The following is a 21,159-nucleotide window of genomic DNA, read 5'->3' as shown; positions in this document are numbered from 1 at the left end:
GCCTTGAGCACGTCTGAGTGTGGTGTTCTAATTATTCGGGGTCCCAGCCGTCTACAGGTGCCCGCCCTGTGCTCCCTACGCCCTGCGCCTCCTCCCTTCTGCTCTTCTCGTTGATTTTCAGGAAGGGAGGCGATGTAGACGGCTGGGAACAGAGGTAGTGGGTGAGAATAATGAAGTAGGAAGTGGAAACCCTCCATTAGGAAAGGCCGCATAGGGAGGAGAGTGGGGATGAAACCATCTGAGTGAGCCAAACCTGAAGAATTCACAGATGCTAGCTGGGCAGCAGCAGCAGCAGCAGCAGCAGCAGCAGCGGGGTCTCAGGCCAGAGGGGCCAGAGTGCCCGTGGGCTCTGCCTGTGACAGGTGCCGTCTGTGCCCCTCACGGTGGGCATTGAGGGCAGGCGACTGGACTCCACCACACGTAGTCACATGCCACCTCACAGTGCTGGGGCCGCACGTGACTCTTCCATTCATTTTTGCTTATAAAGCGTTCATGTTGAGCATTTTATTATTGTTGGAAGTTTATTCCTTCTTTCAGCTACACTGCATGGCTTGTGGGATCTTAGTTCCCTGACTAGGGATTGAACCTGGGTCCTTGGCAGTGAAAACACCGGGTCCTGAGCACTGGACCGACAGGGAGTTAGTTTCCTGTATAAAGCATTTGAAAAGATGCTGTTTTCTAAGGATTGCAGTTCCACTGGGGATTTAGCATCTAAAAAGCTTCAGAACTATGCAGATTTAGTCATCAGTATGTGACTGGTCATCTTTCTGATGATTGATAAACTAAGGACCCCAACCACCCATCTGTAAGGCCTTGTAGCATTTTGTGTTTAGTACCAGCTCAGTGATAGCGTGTGACCCGCGCGGTCATCCGTGCATGCTCACTGCACCCCTGTTGACTTGCTTACAGGGCTCGTGACCTCAGTCAGCTGGGGGCCATCCCCCTGGTGCCCCTGGGAGCCTTGTGCTCTGGGGGGTTTTCAGATTGACTGAAGGCCCTTGAGCCGGTTGTTCCTCTGAATTGCAGCCAGGCCAAAGCAGACACCTCCAGCATCACGCTTGTCTTCTCTTTCTCTTTTTATTTTACTGTATTATCTTTGGGAGGTGCTCAGAGTCTACTAATGTTTAGTAGTCAGTCTCTTACTACTTCTAATTAATCAAAAAGGCAGGAAAAGGTGGCATTTTATCCTCAGTTCAGTCGCTCAGTCGTGTCCGACTCTTTGCGAGCCAATGAATCGCAGCACACCAGGCCTCCCTGTCCATCACCAACTCCCGGAGTTCACCAAGACTCGCGTCCATCGAGTCAGTGATGCCATCCAGCCGTCTCATCCTCCGTCGTCCCCTTCTCCTCCTGCCCCCAATCCCTCCCAGCGTCAGAGTCTTTTCCAATGAGTCAACTCTTCGTATGAGGTGGCCAAAGTACTGGAGTTTCAGCTTTAGCATCATTCCGTCCAAAGAAATTCCAGGGCTGATCTCCTTCTAGAATACTTTAAAAATAATTGTTACAGGGATCTCTTTTAAACTTGGCAAGTGTGTCCTTTTGATGTGAAAGTGTATCTTGTCTGTGTGAAGCCTCTCGGCCACCTGAAACCTCGGGGCCTGTCGCCACAAACAAGTCCTCGTCACTGGGAAGCTTCTGTCACCTGCCTTCTTACCTCAAACTGCACGACGTCCTGAAAGCCACTCACGCCAACTACAAGGTACTGCTTCTGTAAAAATACCCTTGCTCTCACACATTTCAGGGGACTGTCGACATATTTCCTACAATTGTAGCTTACAGACATGTATAAGTGAGAGGGCCTTAGGGATATGAGTTACGATTAGCTTTTTCGGCTTTGTTTATGATAGCTTCCATCATACAAAAGGTTAGGATTTTTACTGGGAAAGTGATGTCTTTATGATCTATTGGTGCTGGGTCTGGGCTTCCCAAGAGCACCCACGTTCAGAGATCGGCTGGACGGACTCCTAGGACTCAGCACGTGGTCGCGCTCGCAGTGCGGACTCCTCACAGCGGGGTAGGGAGGACACACGGCCAGCCCGTGATGGGGAGGATGCAGGCGGAGTCTGGAGCAACCTCTGCCCCCATGAGGCCACGAGGACCACACCCCCACCACTCACTAGAGCAAGTGTGCGGCCATGCTAGGAGAGGAAAGCAGGGGTCCCGCCTGAACACGCGCATCCAGACAGGCCGGCACATTGAGCCCCCGGCTCTCAGGAGGGCTGGTGTCCGTCCAGCGGACGGCTTCCCGGCCGAGCTCCCAGATCCACGGGCCAGGCCTGCGGGCGGGTTTCTGGAAGGACAGCCATCTCCTCTCTTGACTCTTCTGCATGGGTATATTTCTCATTCTGAGAAAGAGATTTTTTCCTTTTCCAGCAGTGGTTAGATTTTACTTCACTGAGCAAATTGCTTTCTACTTAGTGTAGTGTCTTTGCGAGGGTTTTGCCGGTTTTTATTTTTAGTCTCTCCCTCTCACCTTTGTTCTTACATGTTATATCTTTGGGCCCGATCCTCCTCTCCATCTGTTAAATGGGGGAAATTGCTGCAAAATTGACTTAAGCTTGGCCATTTAGGATCTTAACTTAATACCTCTTAGACTAATTTAATATTTTGCCGTACCCAGACTAAAAGGCTGTGTCCGGATCTGATAATGGTTCTTCCAGGGGTCCTAATGTGTGTGGAAGAGCTGTGCTTGTGCTCAGTCGCTCAGTCATGTCTGATTGTGACCCAATGGACTGCAGCCTTCCAGGCTCCTTTGTCCATGGGGTTCTCCAGGCAAGAATGCTAGAGTGGGTTGCCACAACCTCCTCTAGGGGATCTTCCTGACCCAGGGATCGAACCCGGGTCTCCCTCATTGCAGGCGGATTCTTTACTACCTGAGCCACCAGGGACACCCTGGTGTGGAAAAGGACTTACATTCAATTTTTTTTTTTTTTTTTGCTGCTTATCAGGTACTGGTTACGATGGGCATTAAGCATTTTTTCTCATTATGATAGAAGGTTAGGAATTATTTCTTTCAATAGTGTCAAATGTAAGTTGGAAGATGCCTTTGAAAATCAGTTTTTATGTAGCTATCTGGAAGAGTAATTTCCTTTCCAAGGCGTTTCCCCAGTGCTACAAGCAAACAAATAGAAGCCACCCCCACCCCACCCCCACCCCCACCAAGATGAGCCTTGGGCTGCCTGGTGGAGCACCGCTGCCAGCGCAGACCGTGGTTCTGTCTCAGGTGCCGGGAGGCTGCCGCCCCAGCGATGCCTGTTCTCGTCTCCCTCCTCACCCCCAGGTCACCTTGGATCTTCAGAGCAGCGGCGAGAAGTTTGGGGGCTTCCTGCGCTCTGCCTTGGACGTTTTGTCTCAGATTCTGGAGCTGGCGACGCTGCAGGACATCGGGAAGGTTTGTGTTTCCTGTCTTCTTATTGAGCCGTGGCTGCCACGCCTGAAATGCACCTCTGCGCCAGGTGCCTTGGAGTGGGAGCCCACCATGCTGGCACATTTGGGAAGCAGGGAGCAGGTTCTTCAGTCTGGGCACCTGAGTCTGATTTTCATCTTAGCCTCACGTTGAGGGGAGTTCAGTTTGTATTCTCCTTTCACAGTTGAATTAGAAAATTACTGGGTTTAAAACTGTTGAATCTTTTGCCTTCTCTGACCTGCTGCATGTTGAAAAGTCCAAGCAGTCACAGTGAGGGCTTGTTCGGTGGCGCTTTAGGAAGGAGCAGAGCTGTGCTTGAGGCTTGTGGACTTTGGTGCTGAGCCTAGTGACTAACCTCTGCCCGCCACCCTCCTGTCGTGGGGACCTGGTCAAGCAGACGGGATAGTTAAGGGGCCGTGCAGTGACTGCCCCTGTTGTGTCCACATCCAGATGTGACAGTCAGCACCTTGCCCACTTGCTCTGGTGTGTGTGGACCCACCTGTCCGGCTGGGGCATCGTGGTGTCTAATGAACTCCACAGTGAGTTTCCGAAAGCCCACGCTGAACATGGGCTACCGTGCAGTTCGCTGTGCTCATTCTCCCCGTCTTTCTCTCAACGTGCGTGAAGCTTACCTGGTCTCAGTCATTGTACACATTGTCTTCTGTTTCTTGTCTCTTGTACTTTTCCCACATGTCAACTCAGAAGGGGGTGAAGGAGTGCTCAGTCCAGGGCTAAGTCTTCCGCCCGAGGCAAGGGCTCTCTGGCTCAGCCCGGGGCTGCGAACCCACAGGGAGAGGGGTCACTGTCCGGGCCTGTGTGAGCTCTGAGCGCTGCTCCCTCTGCCCGCCTCCTCCCCGCCCAGCGTTGCGGGGCCTCCTCAGGTCATCTCTGGGAGGCCACCCTTCTTTGGAACCCTCACTGAGTCCGTTTCCCGGACTCCCAGCTCCTTCTCGACTCGGGGCTCCTGGTCTCTGCTCCGTCCCTCGTCCTCATGCCCCTCCTGGGAGCTCTCCGAGGGGCATAGTGAGCAGGGCATAGTGAACAGGGCAGCCGTTCGGCTGACCAGCTTGTTTCCCATCTCTCAGGGACTCCTGTCCTCTGGTGCCTGGTGATCACGGTCTTGGAGCTGTGGTTTCATGTATTGTCTGGCTTTTTTGGTGGTTTGGCTGTGGGATAAATGTAGTCCCTCCTACCCCTTACTGGCTGGGAATGGGGTGTCCCTGTTATCCTGTGATTTTATGTTCTTGCCTGGGACTTGGTTCCTTGTTACCCTGGACTCGCAGAGCCAACAGCACCAGCCTCTTCTCAACCTGTTCTCAGTTTCTTAGCCATGCTGCGTGGGGCCACCCAAGGCGACAGGTCACGGTGGAGAGTTCTGACAAAACGTGATCCGCTGGAGAAGCGAATGGCAAACTACTTCAGCATTCTTGCCTTGAGAACCCACGAGCAGTATGAAGAGGTAAAAAGATAGGACACTGAAGGATGAACTCCCTAGGTCAGTAGGGAGTTCAATATGCTGCTGGAGATCAGTGGAAAAATAACTCCAGAAAGAATGAAGAGATGGAGCCAAAGCGAAAACAGCACCTGGTAGTGGATGTGACTGGTGATGGAAGTAAAGTCCAATGTGGTAAAGAGCAGTATTGCATAGGAACCTGGAATGTTAGGTCCATGAATCAAGGTAAATTTCAAGTAGTCCAACAGGAGATGGCAAGAGTGAACGTCAACATTTTAGGAATCAGTGAACTAAAATGGACTTGAATGGTGAATTTAATTCAAATGACCATTATATCTACTACTGTGGGCAGGAATCCCTTAGAAGAAGTGCAGTAGCTCTCACAGTCAACTAACGAGTCTGAGATGCAGTACTTGGGTGCAGTCTCCAAAGTGACAGAATGATCTCTGTTCGTTTCCAAGGCAAGCCATTCAATATCACAGTAATGCAAATCTATGCCCAAACCAGTAATGCTGAAGAAGCTGAACGATTCAATGAAAACCTACAAGACCTCCAAGAATTAACACCCAAAAAAGGTGTCCTTTTCATCATAGGGGCCTGGAATGCGAAAGTAGGAAGTCAAGGGATATCTGGAGTAACAGGCAAGTTTGGCCCCGGAGTACAAAACGAAGTAAGGCAAAGGCTAACAGTTTTGCCAAGAGAATGCACTGGTCATAGCGAACACCCTCTTACAAAAACACGAGAGAAGACTCTACAAATGGACATCACCAGATAGTCAGTGCCGAAATCAGATTGATTATATTCTTTGCAGCCAAAGATGGAGAAGCCCTATACAGTTAGCAAAAACAAGATCAGGAGCTGAATGTGGCTCAGATCATAAACTCCTTATTGCCAAATTCAGACTTAAATTGAAGAAAGTAGGGAAAACCATTAGCCTATTCCGATATGACCTAAATCAAATCTCTTACGATTATACAGTGAATATGACAAATAGATTCATTCAAGGGATTAGATCTGATAGACAGAGTGCCTGAAGAACTATAGACCGAAGTTCGTGACATTTTACAGGAGGCAGTGACCAAGACCATCCCCAAGAAAAAGAAATGCAAAAAGGCAAAATGGTTGTCTGAGGAGGCCTTACAAATAGCTGAGAAAAAGAGAAGCGAAAGGCAAAGGAGAAAAGGAAAGATATAAGCATCTGAATGCAGAGTTCCAAAGAATAGCAAGGAGAGATAAGAAAGCCTTCCTCAGTGATCAGTTCAAAGAAATAGAGGAAAACAACAGAATGGGAAAGACAAACGATCTCTTCAAGAAAATTAGAGATACCAAGGGAATATTTCATGCAAAGAAGGACACAATAAAGGACAGAAGTGGTATGGACCTAACAGAAGCAGAAGATATTAAGAAGAGGTGGCAAGAATATACAGAGGAACTATACAAAAAAAGATCTTTATGACCCAGATAACCACGATAGTGTGATCACTCACCTAAACCAGACATCCTGGAATGCAAAGTCAAGTGGGCCTTAGGAAGCATCACTATGAACAAAGCTAGTAGAGGTGATGGAATTCTAGTGGAGCTATTTCAGATCCTAAAAGATGATGCTGTGAAAGTGCTGCACTCATGCCAGCAAATATGGAAAACTCAGCAGTAGCCACTGGACTGATAAAGGTCAGTTTTCATTCCAATCCCAAAGAAGGGCAATGCCAAAGAATGTTCAGACTACCTCACAATTGCACTCATTTCACACGCTAGCAAAGTAATGCTCAAAATTCTCCAAGCCAGTCTTCAACCCGTGAACTTCCTGATGTTCAAACTGGATTTAGAAAAGACAGAGGAACCAGAGATCAAATTGCCAACATCCGTTGGATCATCAAAAAAGCAAGAGAGTTCCAGAAAAGCATCTATTTCTGCTTTATTGGTTACACCAAAGCCTTTGACTGTGTAGATCACAAGAAAATTCTTCTGTGGAAAATTCTTCAACAGATGGGAATACCAGACCACCTTACCTGCCTCCTGAGAGACCTGTATGCATGTCAAGAAGCAACAGTTAGAACCAGAGAGGGAAAAGTGGTTCCAAATTGGGAAAGGAGTACCTCAAGGCTGTATATTGTCACCCTGCTTATTTAACTTCCATGCAGAGTACATCATGAGAAACGCTGGGCTGGATGAAGCACAAGCTGGAATCAAGATTGCCGGGAGAAATATCAATAACCTCAGATATGCAGATGACACCACCCTTATGGCAGAAAGTGAAGAAGAACTAAAGAGCCTCTTGATGAGAGTGAAAGAGAGTGAAAAAGTTGGCTTAAAGCTCAACATTCAGAAAACTAAGATCATGGCATTGGTCCCATCACTTCATGGGAAATAGATGGGGAAACAGTGGCTGACTTTATTTTCTTGGGCTCCAGAATCACTGCAGATAGTGACTGCAGCCATGAAATTAAAAGACACTCCTTGGAAGAAAAGCTGTGACCAACCTAGACAGCATATTAAAAAGCAGAGACATTACTTTGTCAACAAAGGTCCGTCTAGTCAAAGCTATGGTTTTTCCGGTAGTCATGTATGGATGTGAGAGTTGAGCTATAAAGAAAGCTGAGCGCCAAAGAATTGATGTTTTTGAACTGTGGTGTTGGAGAAGACTCTTGAGAGTCCCTTGGACAGCAAGGAGATCCAACCAGTCCATCCTAAAGGAAATCAGTCCTGAATATTCATTGGGAGGACTGATGCTAAAGCTGAAACTCTAATACTTTGGCCACCTAATGCAAAGAACTGACTCATTGGAAAAGACCCTGATGATGGGAAAGATTGGAGGCAGGAGGAGAAGAGGACGCAGAGGATGAGATGTTTGGATGGCATCACCAACTCGGACATGAGTTTGAGCAAGCTCTGGGAGAAGGACAGGGAAGCCTGGCTTGTTGCAGTCTGTGGAGTTGCAAAGAGTCCAACATGACTGAGAGACTGAGCTGAACTGAACTTAGTTTCTGGATTTCCCTGGTGGCTCAGGTGGTGGTGTCGGCTTGCGGTGCAGGAGACCTGGGAATGCACAGAAAGCATTCCAGGTGTATTTGTTAAGAGACAGGATTATTAGATAGCTTGTGATATGAAAGACTCTGGTTGAATTCTTCCAGTTAACACTTCTTAGTTACCTGCTATGAGCGGTGGCGTGGAACAAACTCAACCCTGCAGAGTATACATACAGCCTTGGACATCTGGTCCAGGGGAGTTAATCGGAATATTCAGCATACATGGGCCTGAGTATATGAAGTGAACAGAAGTCTGTCACTGTTTAGTGCAGGAAGTTGCATCAAACGAATGAAGCGAGTGGCCTTCTCCCTGTAGTTGATGTGCCGCGAGCAGTGGCTGGAGGCCACGTGGCTGTGAGGAGGGGCTGCCGCTGGCAGTCGTGGACCGGCTCTCGTCCCCAGGGCGCCTTGTCTGCCGAGAGCTCGCGTACGAGGCTGGGAAGCACCTGTGAGGGCAGGCGTTTGAAGGCAGTCGTGGTGGTCATCTTTGCAGGCTGTCAAGACACATCCAGGACTTTTTGTGGCAAATCACACCTGACGTAATATGTGTTGCATTCAGCTGACCGTCTGCAGGTACCCCTGAGATGCAGCTCCCCTGTGGACTCTGACCTCCTGCTCTGAGAACGGAGCTGGACGCAGAGGGCGCGGCAGATCCTAGATGTCCTGTGTCTGGACGAGTGAGCCAACGAAGGCATGAATGTAGAAGCGCGTGAAAGGAAGGCCGAGAGCCTGGGTTTCAGTGCTTCATACTGTCTCTGGCTGTGATAAGTGAGAGCCTGCTCTGAGTGTCCTCTGGTGTTGATGGATGTTCCCAGTTTAAATGGAAGCACTCCTGTGTGCTGTCCGTGTGGGACTGCGGCAGCGAGTGGTCTGTGACTCGCTTCCTTTAATGCCTCACACTTCTCCTTTCCAGTGTGTTGAAGAGATTCTGGGATACCTGAAGTCTTGCTTCAGTCGAGAGCCAATGATGGCGACCGTGTGTGTTCAGCAGGTAAGCAAGGAGCTCCCGGGAAGTCCTTCTCCCTGCACGTCGCTGGCGCGCAGCCTGGCGCTCAGGAGGTGTTGCATGCGGCAGCTGCACCAGCCCGCCTCTGCTCGCTCGTTCTCGGGCCAGGAGGCTGCTTGTCCCCTGCGCCCCTGGAGGAGGGGTTCGCCCTTGGGGACAGGCTCCCATCCCCCTCCTGCTGTCCGAGCGCCCCTCCCACGTCCGTACGGCCGGAAGTCTTGCTCGTGCATCCAGTTCGTTTCAGGTGGACTCATTGCGTATGTGGGGAATTTCACGTTAATTCGACTGTCAGTGACTTCAATTCTTCTGCTCCAGTTGCTGAAGACTCTGTTTGGAACAAACCTGGCCTCCCAGTTGGACGGCCTGTCTTCGCACGCCAGCAAGTCGCAGGGCCGTGCGCAGCGCCTCGGCTCCTCCAGCGCGCGGCCCGGCTTGTACCACTACTGCTTCATGGCACCGTACACCCTCTTCACCCAGGCCTTAGCGGACGCCAGCCTGCGGAACGCGGCGCAGGCAGAGCAGGACCAGGACACCGCAGGGTAACCTTCTGAGCGCCCCCTGTGTTCTCCAGAGCTCTCTGCGGTGCTGAAGGCAGGGCCCCCCCTTCAGAGAAGCGTGTAGCCCAGTGAGAGACAAGGGCCTGGGGTGTTCCCATCTCGGCGGGTGGGGCTGGGCTGCGGGACAGGAGAGCTGACGAATCAGCAGACCGGGAAGGGGGTGCGTGTGTCTGACACTGAAGGCGCGTGGCTGCAGGGTCAGGTCCTGTGCTGCTGGCGCCCAGGGGTCGCTCGGGCGGTGCAGCTGCGCTGGTGTGCAGAGGACTGGTGGGCGGTGTGTCCCAACTTCATGGATAAAGATCTCTTTCCACTTAATTTATGGCTGTGTTGCACTTCCCCAGTGGCTCAGGTGGGAAATCATCTGCCTGCAGTGTGGTTCGATCCCTGGGTTGGGAAGATCCCCCGGAGAAGGCAATGCAACCCACTCCAGTACTCTTGCCTAGAAAATTCCATAGAGGGAGAGCTGGTGGGCTACAGTCCATGGGGTCACAAAGAGTTGGACGTGACTGAGCGACTTCACTTTCTTTTTTGCTTTCTTTCTTTTTTTAGGATGTCTGGAATTGCAGTAGTTGTTTCTTAAATTACTGTTAATTGTTAATGCATATTTGAGTTACTATGTAGTAGCAGTAGAACTCCTGGGTTTTTGTTACGTAGATTTAGAGTATTTTAGGAAAATGTCCATGTTTTGGGCTTTAATTGGTGATATACAGACTTTTTCTAAGTCTCAGGACTGCTATTGGTGCTAAGTCGGTTCAGTCGTGTTCGACTTTGTGTGACCCCATAGATGGCAGCCCACCAGGCTCTCCCCCGTCCCTGGGATTCTCCAGGCAAGAACACTGGAGTGGGTTGCCATTTCCTTCTCCAGTGCGTGAAAGTGAAAAGTGAAAGTGAAGTCACTCAGTCGTGTCCTACTCTTCACGACCCCATGGACTGCAGCCCACCAGGCTCCTCCGGGATTTTCCAGGCAAGAGTACCAGAGTGGGTTGCCATTGCCTTCTCCGACTAGGGCTCTTTAAATTTTTGTCTAATATGGGAAATAAGTAAAACAAGCAAATGTCTGATCATTGTCATTTAATATTACGTTTCTTGAAAAGGGTATTTGCTGTAAAAGTTTAAAGAAATCAAGCTATGCCTTCTGAGTCTCCGAGCCTTTTCCGAGCCTGGCGCCTCCAGCCCCTGCCCCCGGGGCTGCGTGAGTGTCTAGCAGCAGTAGCGCTCTGGCCCAGGTCACCTGCTGCAGGGTGACGAGCCATGGTGGTCCGTCCACCACAAACTCAGTCCTGTCTGATGGCATGCTCAGTCACTCGGTCGTGTCCAACTCTGCGACTCCATGGACTATAGCCCACCAGGCCCCTCTGTCCGTGAGATTTTCCAGACAAAAATACTGGAGCGGGTTGCCATTTCCTTGCCTGACTAATCTTCATTAAAAGAAGAGCTTGATGCCGCTACACCGAGTGGCTGTTGAAGTCCTTTTGACCCTGAAATGTTCTGATTCTGTGAGTTGGAGTTAGCTTGACCTAGGTCTAGCTGGGGACACAGGAGAGTATGTAAGGGTGTTCTTTGCTTGCCCTCTTTCCTACCTGGCAGGTGGTTTGACGTCCTCCAGAAAGTGTCAACCCAGCTGAAGACAAACCTCACCAGCGTCACAAAGAACCGAGCAGACAAGGTAACTGGGAGCCCCTCAGGTTGCGGCTGGAAGCGGCTGCCGCTGAAGACTCACTCGCGTGCTCTTTCTCCTTCGCAGAATGCTATTCACAATCACATTCGCTTGTTCGAGCCTCTTGTTATAAAGGCTTTGAAGCAGTACACGACCACCACCTCCGTGCAGCTGCAGAAGCAGGTGCTGGACCTGCTGGCGCAGCTGGTGCAGCTGCGGGTCAACTACTGCCTCCTGGACTCAGACCAGGTGTGACACTGCGCCTCTGCTCTGCCGTACCTGTTCACGATGTAGTGAAGGTTACCTGGGAAAGACGCTGGAATCTGCCGTCAGGAAGTGTGCCTTTCCTTCCCGCACTGGCTGCTGCCTCTTCTCTGTCTCACCCACGGTCGGGCGCAGAGGCCTGGCCTGCGGAGCCTCGGCAAGCTTGGCGCCCTCAGCTGGGCTCTCCAGCCTTCATGCTCCTGCAGTGGTTCCTCCCATCTACCCACCTGCCCCCACCCCAAGAGTAATTTGAATTTACGGTTTGGGGGGACATCTGTGCAGAATCCAGAGTGTGGTTTTAAACAGCTTATGAGGAACGGTTGCCAGTTTCAAGCTGTCACCTGTTGCAAAGGCGTGTGGTCTGTCGGGCAGCGGCTGGCCCCTGCGCCCCAGCTGTCTGAGCCGTCCCGAGGGTCCTCACTCGCTTCCACTCCGTGGGCCCTCACCCCCGCACCCTGCTCTGGCGTGTGCGACTGTGGAAAGGCAGATCCCTTCATGACGTGAATTCTCTGAAAGCAGGAGTCAGGCCAGCCAAGGTCACCCCAGGGACAGTTGTGTTTGGGGCGTCAGGATGTGACCATCCCTGTTGGGCTGTGACCGTGGGCCGCTTTCCTGGGCGAGATAGGAAGTGTTCTGAGGTGGAAACGCTGCAGCTCTCCGTTTGCCCCTCAACGTCACCGTGTTGTGGGTGCTGTGGCAGCGTCGCTGCCCTGGGGAAGCTCGACGGAGAGGTGACCCCGCTTTCCCTGCAGTGCTGCTGGGGGTCCACCCAAGGGGAGGGGCCTGGGGGCTTTGTGTTGGCCAGCATCTTCACCACCCTGCTCTCCGCGCTGGTTTTCAGGAGGACATTCTCCACAGAGCTGTTTTCCTTCTCTGGGGAAACGTTCCCAGGGGATGGTGGTTCTGTCGTCTGGGGAGGGGACACCCTCATCCGCGGTGGGGTGGCTGTGGCCAAGGGGAGGCAGGCGTGGGACCTGCCGTGGGGCTTCCCGGGAGGAAGCAGGGCCCGGCACGGGCTGGCTCCACTTGTCGGAGCCCAGCAGGCACCTTCGCAACTCCTCATGGAGACCAGTCCTCTCAGTGGTGGTTAGAGGTCCCCTCTCTCCCCAGGTCTTAGGATTAGTTGCGGTGATGGCCTTTATGAACAGGGTAGAAAAACGGAAGAGGCCCACGGTTTGCCTCAGTTCAGGGCATGGCTTACGGAGCCCCTGCGTGTGTCTGTGTCACACCGGGGGCAGGAGGGAGCCGGAGATGAGCTCCGAGTGTCAGGGTGGAGAACGAACACGCGCCTAAAGCTCGACATGGTCGTGAGCAGTCCCGGGCGTGGCCTCCACTCACAGCCATTGCGCCCCCAACAGCCCTGGGTGCCCGGCCCCTCTGAGCGCTGGTGCTGTGGGGAGAAGGTGGGCTCAGCTGGACGTCTTGTCCCTAAGCCAGCTCAGGACCCCCAGGCTGCCAGGCGTGCCGCAGCCGGACCAGCGGGACCTGTGCTGCGCCCTTTGGGGGCCCCCTGGTGGCCCCTGGAGCTTCTCGTTTGTTTCTCCCAGGAGGTTTCACCTCAGTGTTGAGTAAACGAGTTTAAAAGGGTTTCTGCAAGTGTCTTGAAACTATCTAATCTGACCGTAGCATACATTTGAGTTCTTGTATAGAAGCAAGGTTGTCTACCGTCAGGAAACTTGTCAGAGGTCTATACAGATGAGCGCCAAGGAGAGTAACCTTGTTTGCACATTTTAATTACTGATGTGAAAATTGTATTTCCTGCCTGTAGGTGTTTATTGGATTTGTGCTGAAGCAGTTTGAATACATTGAGGTCGGCCAGTTCAGGTAATTGCATTTTGTTACTTTAGACTTCTTGTCCTTGTTACATAATTACATGTAATTTTATTTTATTTTCATCCATTTTATTTTTTTGGCCACACCAAGTGGCATGCAGATCTTAGTTCCCTGACCAGGAATTGAACCTGTGTCCCCTGCAGTAAAAGTGTGGCGTCTTAATCACTTCCTACTGGGGAAGTCCATACGTGTAATTCTAGATTTTTAAGATGAATGTTTACTTTAAAGATCGCTGGGCGTTTTTGCCAGGCACTGTGTTTAATGAAAGTCTGATCAACGTTCTGTGGATTTTTGTTTCTCTTGAAAATTAATGACTTAAGTATCTCAAGCCTTGTTGGGAGGTCGTTCTTCACCTGACATTTACACGTGTTGTCAGTTTTCATTTCAGATTTTAAAGCATTTAATTATAATGGTTTTGCTAAATGAAATCTTATTTGAGATAACAGTAATTTTTTTCTAATCTTACAGAAAACAGCATTAGATGTGGTTATCTTTAGTAACTTTACCTTGCTAGCCTGTAAGGTTTTAATACTTCATCCTGTAAATATAATTGAAAATGAAACTCCTTTAGTTTCTGAGCCACTTAGTCGTGAGGGAAGTGTGGTGCAGAGGAGTGTCCTGAGCGGCCCGTCCGCCCGCCTCTCCCCCTGCCCCCGGGTCTAGAGGCCCGGGCTCTTGTTCTTGGGTGTGTCACCCTGACCATGTGATTGGAGGCAAGTTACCTTTTCTCCTTTGGGTGCCAGCTTCTTCAGTGGCAGGGTGAGGGACAGATGGAGGCGCCCTGGGCTGCGGTGATGAGGGTGCCTCCCTCAGGGCCCTCACTGAGCCCTGCCAGCTGCCTAGCGGGCGTGGGGGCCCCGCCCCAGACAGGGACTCGAGATGAGGGTGACGGGACCGAACCGGGTGCCGAGGCTCCGAGCGCTGCCCCCCACCCCACGCTCTCCTGTTTCTCATATGCATGCTCTCCACTTTGAATCAGGAGTGTTTTGGGGCTGTTAATACGATGATGTTTTTTCATTTTAAAAGGATGTCTTTGGATGTTTCTGTTTCTAGGGAGTCAGAGGCGATTATCCCAAACATCTTTTTCTTCCTGGTATTACTGTCTTACGAGCGTTACCACTCAAAACAGATCATCGGGATCCCTAAAATCATCCAGCTCTGTGACGGCATCATGGCCAGCGGGAGGAAGGCAGTGACGCACGGTAATGGGGGGCGGGCCTCTCCCTGGCTCTTTGGTCTGTGTGCTTACACTGCCTCCCGCTGGCTGTGCGCGTGTGTACTCTGGCCAGAGGTGTCTGAAGAAGGGAGTGTGGTCCACCTGGGTACAAACAGCGCACGTGGAGTCGGCCATAAATACTCTTGTCTATCCACATGAAACAGAAAACTTTAAAATCCAGCTTCTGTAAGGCCACTGGGTTTATTGCCCAATGTCCTGGAAGGTACAGTGTGGCCTTGATTCAGGACCTTGTTTTGACTGCCTGTTTCATAGGAGCTAAAGTGAGGTCCACAGAGAGCGACCCGCAGCCCAGGCACCTGCTGCCGCCTGGCGCAGTGAGGCTGTGCTGTGGGGAGGAGTGTCACCCCTCTGACTTCCTCCCAGCTCGCCCTGCTCGCCTTATGTGGCGCTGTCGGCAGAAGCCTGGAGGCCTCTGCGCCGTGGTGGGGGCGCCTCCTGTGACCTCTGCTGGCTGCCGCACCGAGGTCCCCCTGTGCTGTCCCGCGGCGGCGGACCTCCCAGGCCGGGGGCGGGGGTACGCAGGGCTCAGCTCCTTTCCGCCTCCACGCTAGCAAGGCGGCCAGCCTACTGTAGGCCCCTGTCCCGGCCTCGGCAGAGGGGCCCTGACTGCGTGTGTCTGGGCCCTGGAGCTGAGAGTGCAGGCCTCACTGGAGGGGCGGCTGAGGCTTCCCAGACCAGAGGGAAGCAAGTTCTTTGTTTGGAAAGAAAGTTGATGGACAGTCAGACCTTATTGTCTCCACTACAGAGCCTGGTCATCTGTGGGAAACTCAGCCAGTATGTGTGTGTGAGTGTGTGTATGAGTTTGCATGTGTGTGAGAGAGAGAGAGTGTGAGAGAGGCTGAGGGTGAGAGTGTGCCTTTCAGTAACTTGGTGACTTGGCCCGGCTGATGCTCCTCAGTGAAAGGCCTTCCTAGTTTACTCCTGAGGGTGTGTTCGGCCAAAGACTTCACTTTGCTGTTTTGAGTAAAGACACACCTTGAGGGGGAAACGCTTAGTCTAACGAGAGACTGAGTTGAGTTGCTTGAAACACTATAGAAATCTAATCCTCTAAGTGTTTTCTGTGGGAAAAGCATCTGTGCTCTTTTCAGGTGACTGAGCAGATGGTGTATGAGGTTAGAATGCTGCTGTTTTTTAGTTTAAATTCGACTTTTGAATTTGTGTCACTTTGTGTCAGAAGTAATGTTATGTCACAGAAGTCCTAGTTTTCAAAAAGATTTCACAACCTTGTGAAGTGTCAGGGAAGACCCTTGACCTTCCAGGATGGCGTACAGATAATCTCCGTGCACTCCTGGGTAACCTGAAATTATCCCTGATCGCCGAGTCGAGTGTGGATCAGACCTCTGTTTCTTGGAAATCGTCTGGAGGCGTCAGTGTCGTCTCCCGAGCGCCTTCTTAGTGTCCTTCTGTGCCCACAGCCATACCTGCCCTGCAGCCCATAGTCCACGACCTCTTCGTTTTAAGAGGAACCAATAAGGCTGATGCAGGAAAAGAGCTTGAAACCCAGAAAGAGGTGGTGGTGTCCATGTTACTGAGACTCATCCAGTACCATCAGGTAAGGGGTGGGGTAGGGGAGCAGGAGTGGCAGGAAGCCTGCGGTGGCCCTGTCCGCTCGTCAGCGAGTGTGGCTCTGTGCCAGCCCTGGGCTCTTGGGCAGTGGGGAGACACTGCAGGCGGAAGGCTTAACGGGGTCTCTCTTTAAGGCCCCACGCCTGGCCGACGGTCATAAGTTCAGTCAAGGTGGTGGAGGACCCTTTTCCAAAACAAGGAAAAATCAGTCAGCAGCGTTGATCACGGTGCTGGAGTTCTGAGTGTTTTGAAAGGTCTCAGCCTGAAGTGATTTAAACACTTGTTTGTACATGTATTTACCACCGTGTTGGTGGAGGACCAGAGTCTTTGCACTGATTTCTGGCTCCGCTTTCCTCCAGGTACATTTGGAATTTCAGATGGTGTGAGGCTGTCTGAAACCTGGCATTTTAGAGAGCGCTCTTCCATGACTGGCAGGGGCCTCGCCCTCATGGTCTCAGTAATCCCTGTTACTGTTTGTCTCTGGCACAGATTCTCTCACAGAAACTTCTATGCATTCTCGTTTTGCTTAACCTAGGTAATATTTAACTAAATACTTAGCGTTGAATTAAATCCTGTAGGATTAAAAGTACAACTTCCATAAGAGGGTCGAGAGCCAGTGCCCAGCTCTTGGCAGGCACATGGGCTGGTGTCCCGCGCGTCCGCAGCCTGGCTTACGGGACAGAGCGCGGCTGGCCTTGGTTTGGGAAGACGGGCCACAGCGCAGACTTGCCTGCCTCTGCGTACGTGCCGCTGGGTCCTGGGAAGGGAGAGGCCGCTGTGGGAGGAGGCGGCCGGGCAGGCTTTCCAGGGAGTGGGCTCCGCCTGGAACGTGGCATTTTATAGACTGGGCTGTAGACTGTCTCTGCGATTAAGCATTTTCAGCTTTGCAGGCTGCCTGGCACCTGCATCTCTCCCTGTCTGCTGTCGTGTGAGCGCCGTCCTGGCAGCAGGTTCACGGTGGCCCCATGCCAGCAAGGCCGTGTTTATCAAGCAGGCGTTCAGGGGTCTCTGTTTAGGAGGGATCACGACCAAACTGGGGCTCACCCACGGAGAACTCTTCTGAAGTAAACCGTCTTCACGGGGAGGGGAGCTTTGCAGAGCGCAGAGCAGAGGCGAAGGCTCACGGGAGCCGGGGACCCAAACCGTCTTCAGGGGGAGGGGAGCTTTGCAGAGCGCAGAGCAGAGGGGAAGGCTCAGCCGGGGCCCCTGCGCGGCGGTCCGGTCCTGCCCCTGTGCTCTGCCCGAGGCCGACAGGCGCCCGGCTTTCCTCTGGTTGGAGCCTGGGAAGGCCCGAGGCGTGGCCGTGCTGGGTCCGCCTGGTGTGCACGGCGCCTGGGGCGTGCGGGCCGGGCTCAAGCATCTGGGCCGTCCCCGCAGGTGCTGGAGATGTTCACGCTGGTCCTGCGGCAGTGCCACAAGGAGAGCGAGGACAGGTGGAAGCGGCTGTCCCGGCAGGTGGCCGACGTCATCCTCCCGATGCTGGCCAAGCAGCAGGTGCGTCCCCCCCCCGCCCCCACCTGCGCCTCCCGTGGGGCCAGCCTTGGAGCTGCGTGCTCAGGCTCACTCCCAGCGGGCGCGTTTCATCGGCGTTAACTGTGCACCGGGGCCAGTGCGGGGCCTGGGTCAGAGACAGCCTGGTGCCCACGGCGCCTCGGGGCTGCCTCCTTTCCGGCTCACCCTGCCTCCCTCCTGTTTGCTCTGTCAGGGAGGGTTTTCTCTTGCTGCTTACAGAGTAGCTTAGCAGTAAGCCGACACTTAGGATCTCTGTGGTTGAACGGTGCCATCGGTGGGCCCCACGCGTGCAGGGTTGAGGGCGGGACTCCCTGCCGGGTGCAGCACCGCCTCGGAGTCAGCAGCAGGGACGCGCCAAAGACGGTCACTCCAGAGGCCGCTGCCAGGACACCCTGCCTGCTGCCGGCACAGCTCTGGCTGTGAGGTGCCGTGGGTGCCGCCAGCAGGTGCCCGTCAGCTCGTCCAGGTCGGCCAGCTCGGGAGTGAGTGCTCTGGGCGGTGCGGTGCCCATGGCTCTTGGTGCTGACGGGAGCGGGTAGGCCCTGTCTTCACGGCGTCAGCTGCTTGCTCTGCTCTCGTCACAGACCGTCATCCTGAGGCCAGGGTGGGGGCCGGGGAGCGGGGTCATGGTGTTTGGTAAGAACAACAGATACACAGGATTTTTTTGATGACTGGCACCTGACATGTGGCTGCGGGATCTCAGCTCCCGACCAGGGATCAGACCCAGGCTTCAGGCAGTGGAAGGATGGGTCCCAGCTCCTGGACCGCCAGGGAGGGCCTGATAAGACGCAGTTTTAATGAGTGGGTGGCTCCGCTGTTTTCAGCTGGCCGAGGCATCCATGGCCGCAGGGACGCATCTCCAGGGTGGGGCTCCGTGAGCTCTGCACTCCTCTCACCGCAGACACTGAGGAGGCAGCGGGCCGGGGCCGCAGTGCGGGGTGAACGCCCAGCGTACCTTCCCCTGCAGTGGCACTGTGTGCCGGGTGGTCTGTGGGCCAGGGGCACAGCGCAGGGTGCATCCGCACGTCCCCCCCGACTACGCCTGCCCTCCTGGCCCCGGAGGATGCTGGCCTAGGGCTGGGGACAGCCAGCACAGGGCCTGGTTACTGTCTGTAGCGTCTGACGAGGGTTGTGGAGGGGGGACGCGAAGGACGTGAGGGTGACCTGAGCAGATACCTGGGGAAGCTCTCTCTGGGGGGGCTGTGGGAGAGCCCTCAGGGGGCTTGGTAGGAAGGGGGGCAGGGTGAATCTGAGAGCTGAACAGGCGGTCAGGGTAGGGGTAGCGGAGAGAGCCGCTCACAGCTCAGGGCCTGCATAGACCCGGGCATGGGGACAGAGGGGCAGGAAGGGGCACCCGCTGGACGCAGCTCGGATGCAGAACCAGCGAGTTGTGCTGACAGCTTCAGTGGGCGTGAGAGGAGGGGCAGGTCGGTGGCTGCAAGGTGATGGCTTAGGGGCCACCTGGACGGAGCGAGATTCAGGGGGAGCTCGGAGCCTCATCCGCATGTGTTGGGTTGGGAGAGCAGGAGGTCCCCGAGGAGGCTGAAGCAAGCCCCTGGGGTGCCGGCCTGGAGGGGGCGGGGGCACTGCGGGCCAGGGTGGGTGGGCAGTGGGATGCGGCCGAGCCCCGGAGGTGTGAGGGGCCCTGCGGACCAGACGGGGGCGGGGCGGGGAACCGGAGGCGCAGGCGGCACAGTGTTCTGAAACCTAGGAGAGAAGGCACTCCCCGCAGCCGTGGCCATGTGCACCCTGTCAGCTGTGACGGGCTCAGCGGCAGGGCGGCGGGCGAGTGCGCTGTGTGCACACTCAATCGGGACCATTCTGCATCCTTTAAAAGTAACCTTAAGGTTTGAAACCCGTTCTTCATTTATTTTTTAGTGGAAAAAAAACAGAGACATAATACAATTTTTCGAAACAACTTAAAAACTTCTCTACAGGTACAGGAATGTGGAGGAAGTTAAAGAGAACTGCACTAATTTGCGAACGTCGTCTACTCGGTGGTGGGGTGGGGATGGAGTGCAGGTGAAGAGAGTGAAAGAAGGTAGAAGACAGAGAGTGTGATGCCCACGTGGGTGAGCTGCGCGTGCAGGAAGGGGTGCAGCAGGGGCCGGTCCCCGGAGCAGTGGTGACTGTGGCAGGCCATGCGGGCTCAGCTGAGTAAATCTCATACTTGGATCTATTTGAATTTGTGCAGAAAGCATGTTTGGTTTATTTAGTAAAAATCTAAATGAAATGAAAAGATTTCCATCGTGCGAAAAAAAACGTAGCTGTTACGGTATTGTTCTAAAAAAACGTTTCCTTGGTTTGCTACTGACGTTGAGTCGTATGGAAGTTTTGCGGGGTGGGAACGATGGGATGGTCCAGGTCATCAGGCCGTGAGACACCTCACGTGGAGGGCAGCGTTGACCTTTTTTCTGCTGGCTTACGGGGAAACGTCTGCGACATTCACTCGCAACAGATGCACATTGATTCTCACGAGGCCCTGGGAGTGCTGAACACGTTGTTTGAGATTTTGGCCCCCTCCTCCCTACGCCCTGTGGACATGCTTTTACGGAGTATGTTCGTCACCCCAGACTCCCTGGTGAGTACCTGGCTCCTGGTGGCGTTCTGGGTCCCGCGCCTGGGGGTGTCTGCAGGGCTGGGGGTGGAGACTTTGCCTGTTTCATGGGGTTCCAGACAGCACTGAGGCCGCTGGTCCCAGCCGCGCTTTGAGAACCAGCGAGACAGGGACTCAGGCGGCTTTGTCAAACTGGGGGTGAGGGGAGGGGGGTCTCCGTAACTGGCGTTGGCAGGGGGGTGTCTGGCTGTCCTCCTCAGCAGCGCTTCCCCGGCTCTGTCCCCAGGCAGCGGTGAGCACGGTCCAGCTGTGGGTGTCAGGCATCCTGGCCATCCTGCGGGTGCTGATTTCCCAGTCGACCGAGGACATCGTCCTGTCCCGCATCCAGGAGCTCTCCTTCTCTCCGTACTTGGTCTCCTGTCCGACAATCAGTAGGTTAAGAGATGGGGACAGTACTTCAGCACTGGAGGAGCACACTGAAGGGAGACAGATGAAGAATCTGCCGGAAGAAACATTTGCCAGGTGCGTGTCACGTCTAGTCCGTGGCCTTGGGCTGTCATGTGGTGTTGGAGCCCTAAGACCGACAACGTGGCTTAAGGAGCCGGTGTGTTCTCTTTGCCCAGCCAGCCTCGTCTCTGGCCCTTGGTCCTGCCTCTCTGCAGGCTCGGTCAGGTCCTGAATCAGACCCTCTGAAGACTGCCCAGACTAGTCTGTGGGTGCGTTGCCTGCAGAGAGTTGGAAAATGTAGGAAGACCCACTAAAAAGACCCGCTTCTTTTCCTCCCCACTGTGTACTGCCCTCCTGACACCATAGGCAGTAGAATCCTGCTCCCTGCCAGGTGGACTGCTCTGCTGTGCTCCCTTCCGTATACTTGTGTGTTCTTGGTCATTCAGTTGTGTCCAACTCTTTGCGACCCTGTGGACTGTAGCGCACCAGGCTCCTTTGTCCGTGGGATTCTCCAGATAAGAATACTGGAGCCTGTTGGCATTCCCCTCTCCAGGGGATCTTCCTGACCCAGGGACTGAACCTGCATCTCCTGCATCGCAGCCGGGTTCTTTACCACTGAGCCCCTGGGAAGCCCCACC

General features: G+C 53.6%; 1 protein-coding gene across 2 annotated transcripts in view; it reads left to right on the top strand.

Annotated features, from left to right (window-relative positions):
* Nucleotides 1-21,159, top strand: part of HTT (huntingtin) — a 123,730-nt gene that overhangs the window by 65,387 nt on the left and 37,184 nt on the right. For both annotated transcript variants that reach the window (XM_027545175.1, XM_027545174.1), the window contains 12 exons: nucleotides 1,572-1,699; nucleotides 3,281-3,391; nucleotides 8,799-8,876; nucleotides 9,207-9,430; nucleotides 11,036-11,114; nucleotides 11,193-11,354; nucleotides 13,138-13,193; nucleotides 14,256-14,404; nucleotides 15,855-15,991; nucleotides 17,383-17,499; nucleotides 19,976-20,098; nucleotides 20,361-20,596. In XM_027545175.1, coding sequence (XP_027400976.1) covers nucleotides 1,572-1,699; nucleotides 3,281-3,391; nucleotides 8,799-8,876; nucleotides 9,207-9,430; nucleotides 11,036-11,114; nucleotides 11,193-11,354; nucleotides 13,138-13,193; nucleotides 14,256-14,404; nucleotides 15,855-15,991; nucleotides 17,383-17,499; nucleotides 19,976-20,098; nucleotides 20,361-20,596 — 1,600 coding nt within the window. The remainder of the gene's footprint in view (nucleotides 1-1,571; nucleotides 1,700-3,280; nucleotides 3,392-8,798; nucleotides 8,877-9,206; nucleotides 9,431-11,035; nucleotides 11,115-11,192; nucleotides 11,355-13,137; nucleotides 13,194-14,255; nucleotides 14,405-15,854; nucleotides 15,992-17,382; nucleotides 17,500-19,975; nucleotides 20,099-20,360; nucleotides 20,597-21,159) is intronic.

The sequence above is a fragment of the Bos indicus x Bos taurus genome, chromosome 6, assembly GCF_003369695.1.
Source record: "Bos indicus x Bos taurus breed Angus x Brahman F1 hybrid chromosome 6, Bos_hybrid_MaternalHap_v2.0, whole genome shotgun sequence".
NCBI lineage: Eukaryota > Metazoa > Chordata > Mammalia > Artiodactyla > Bovidae > Bos > Bos indicus x Bos taurus.
This window is presented reverse-complemented; position numbering and strand designations above follow the sequence as displayed.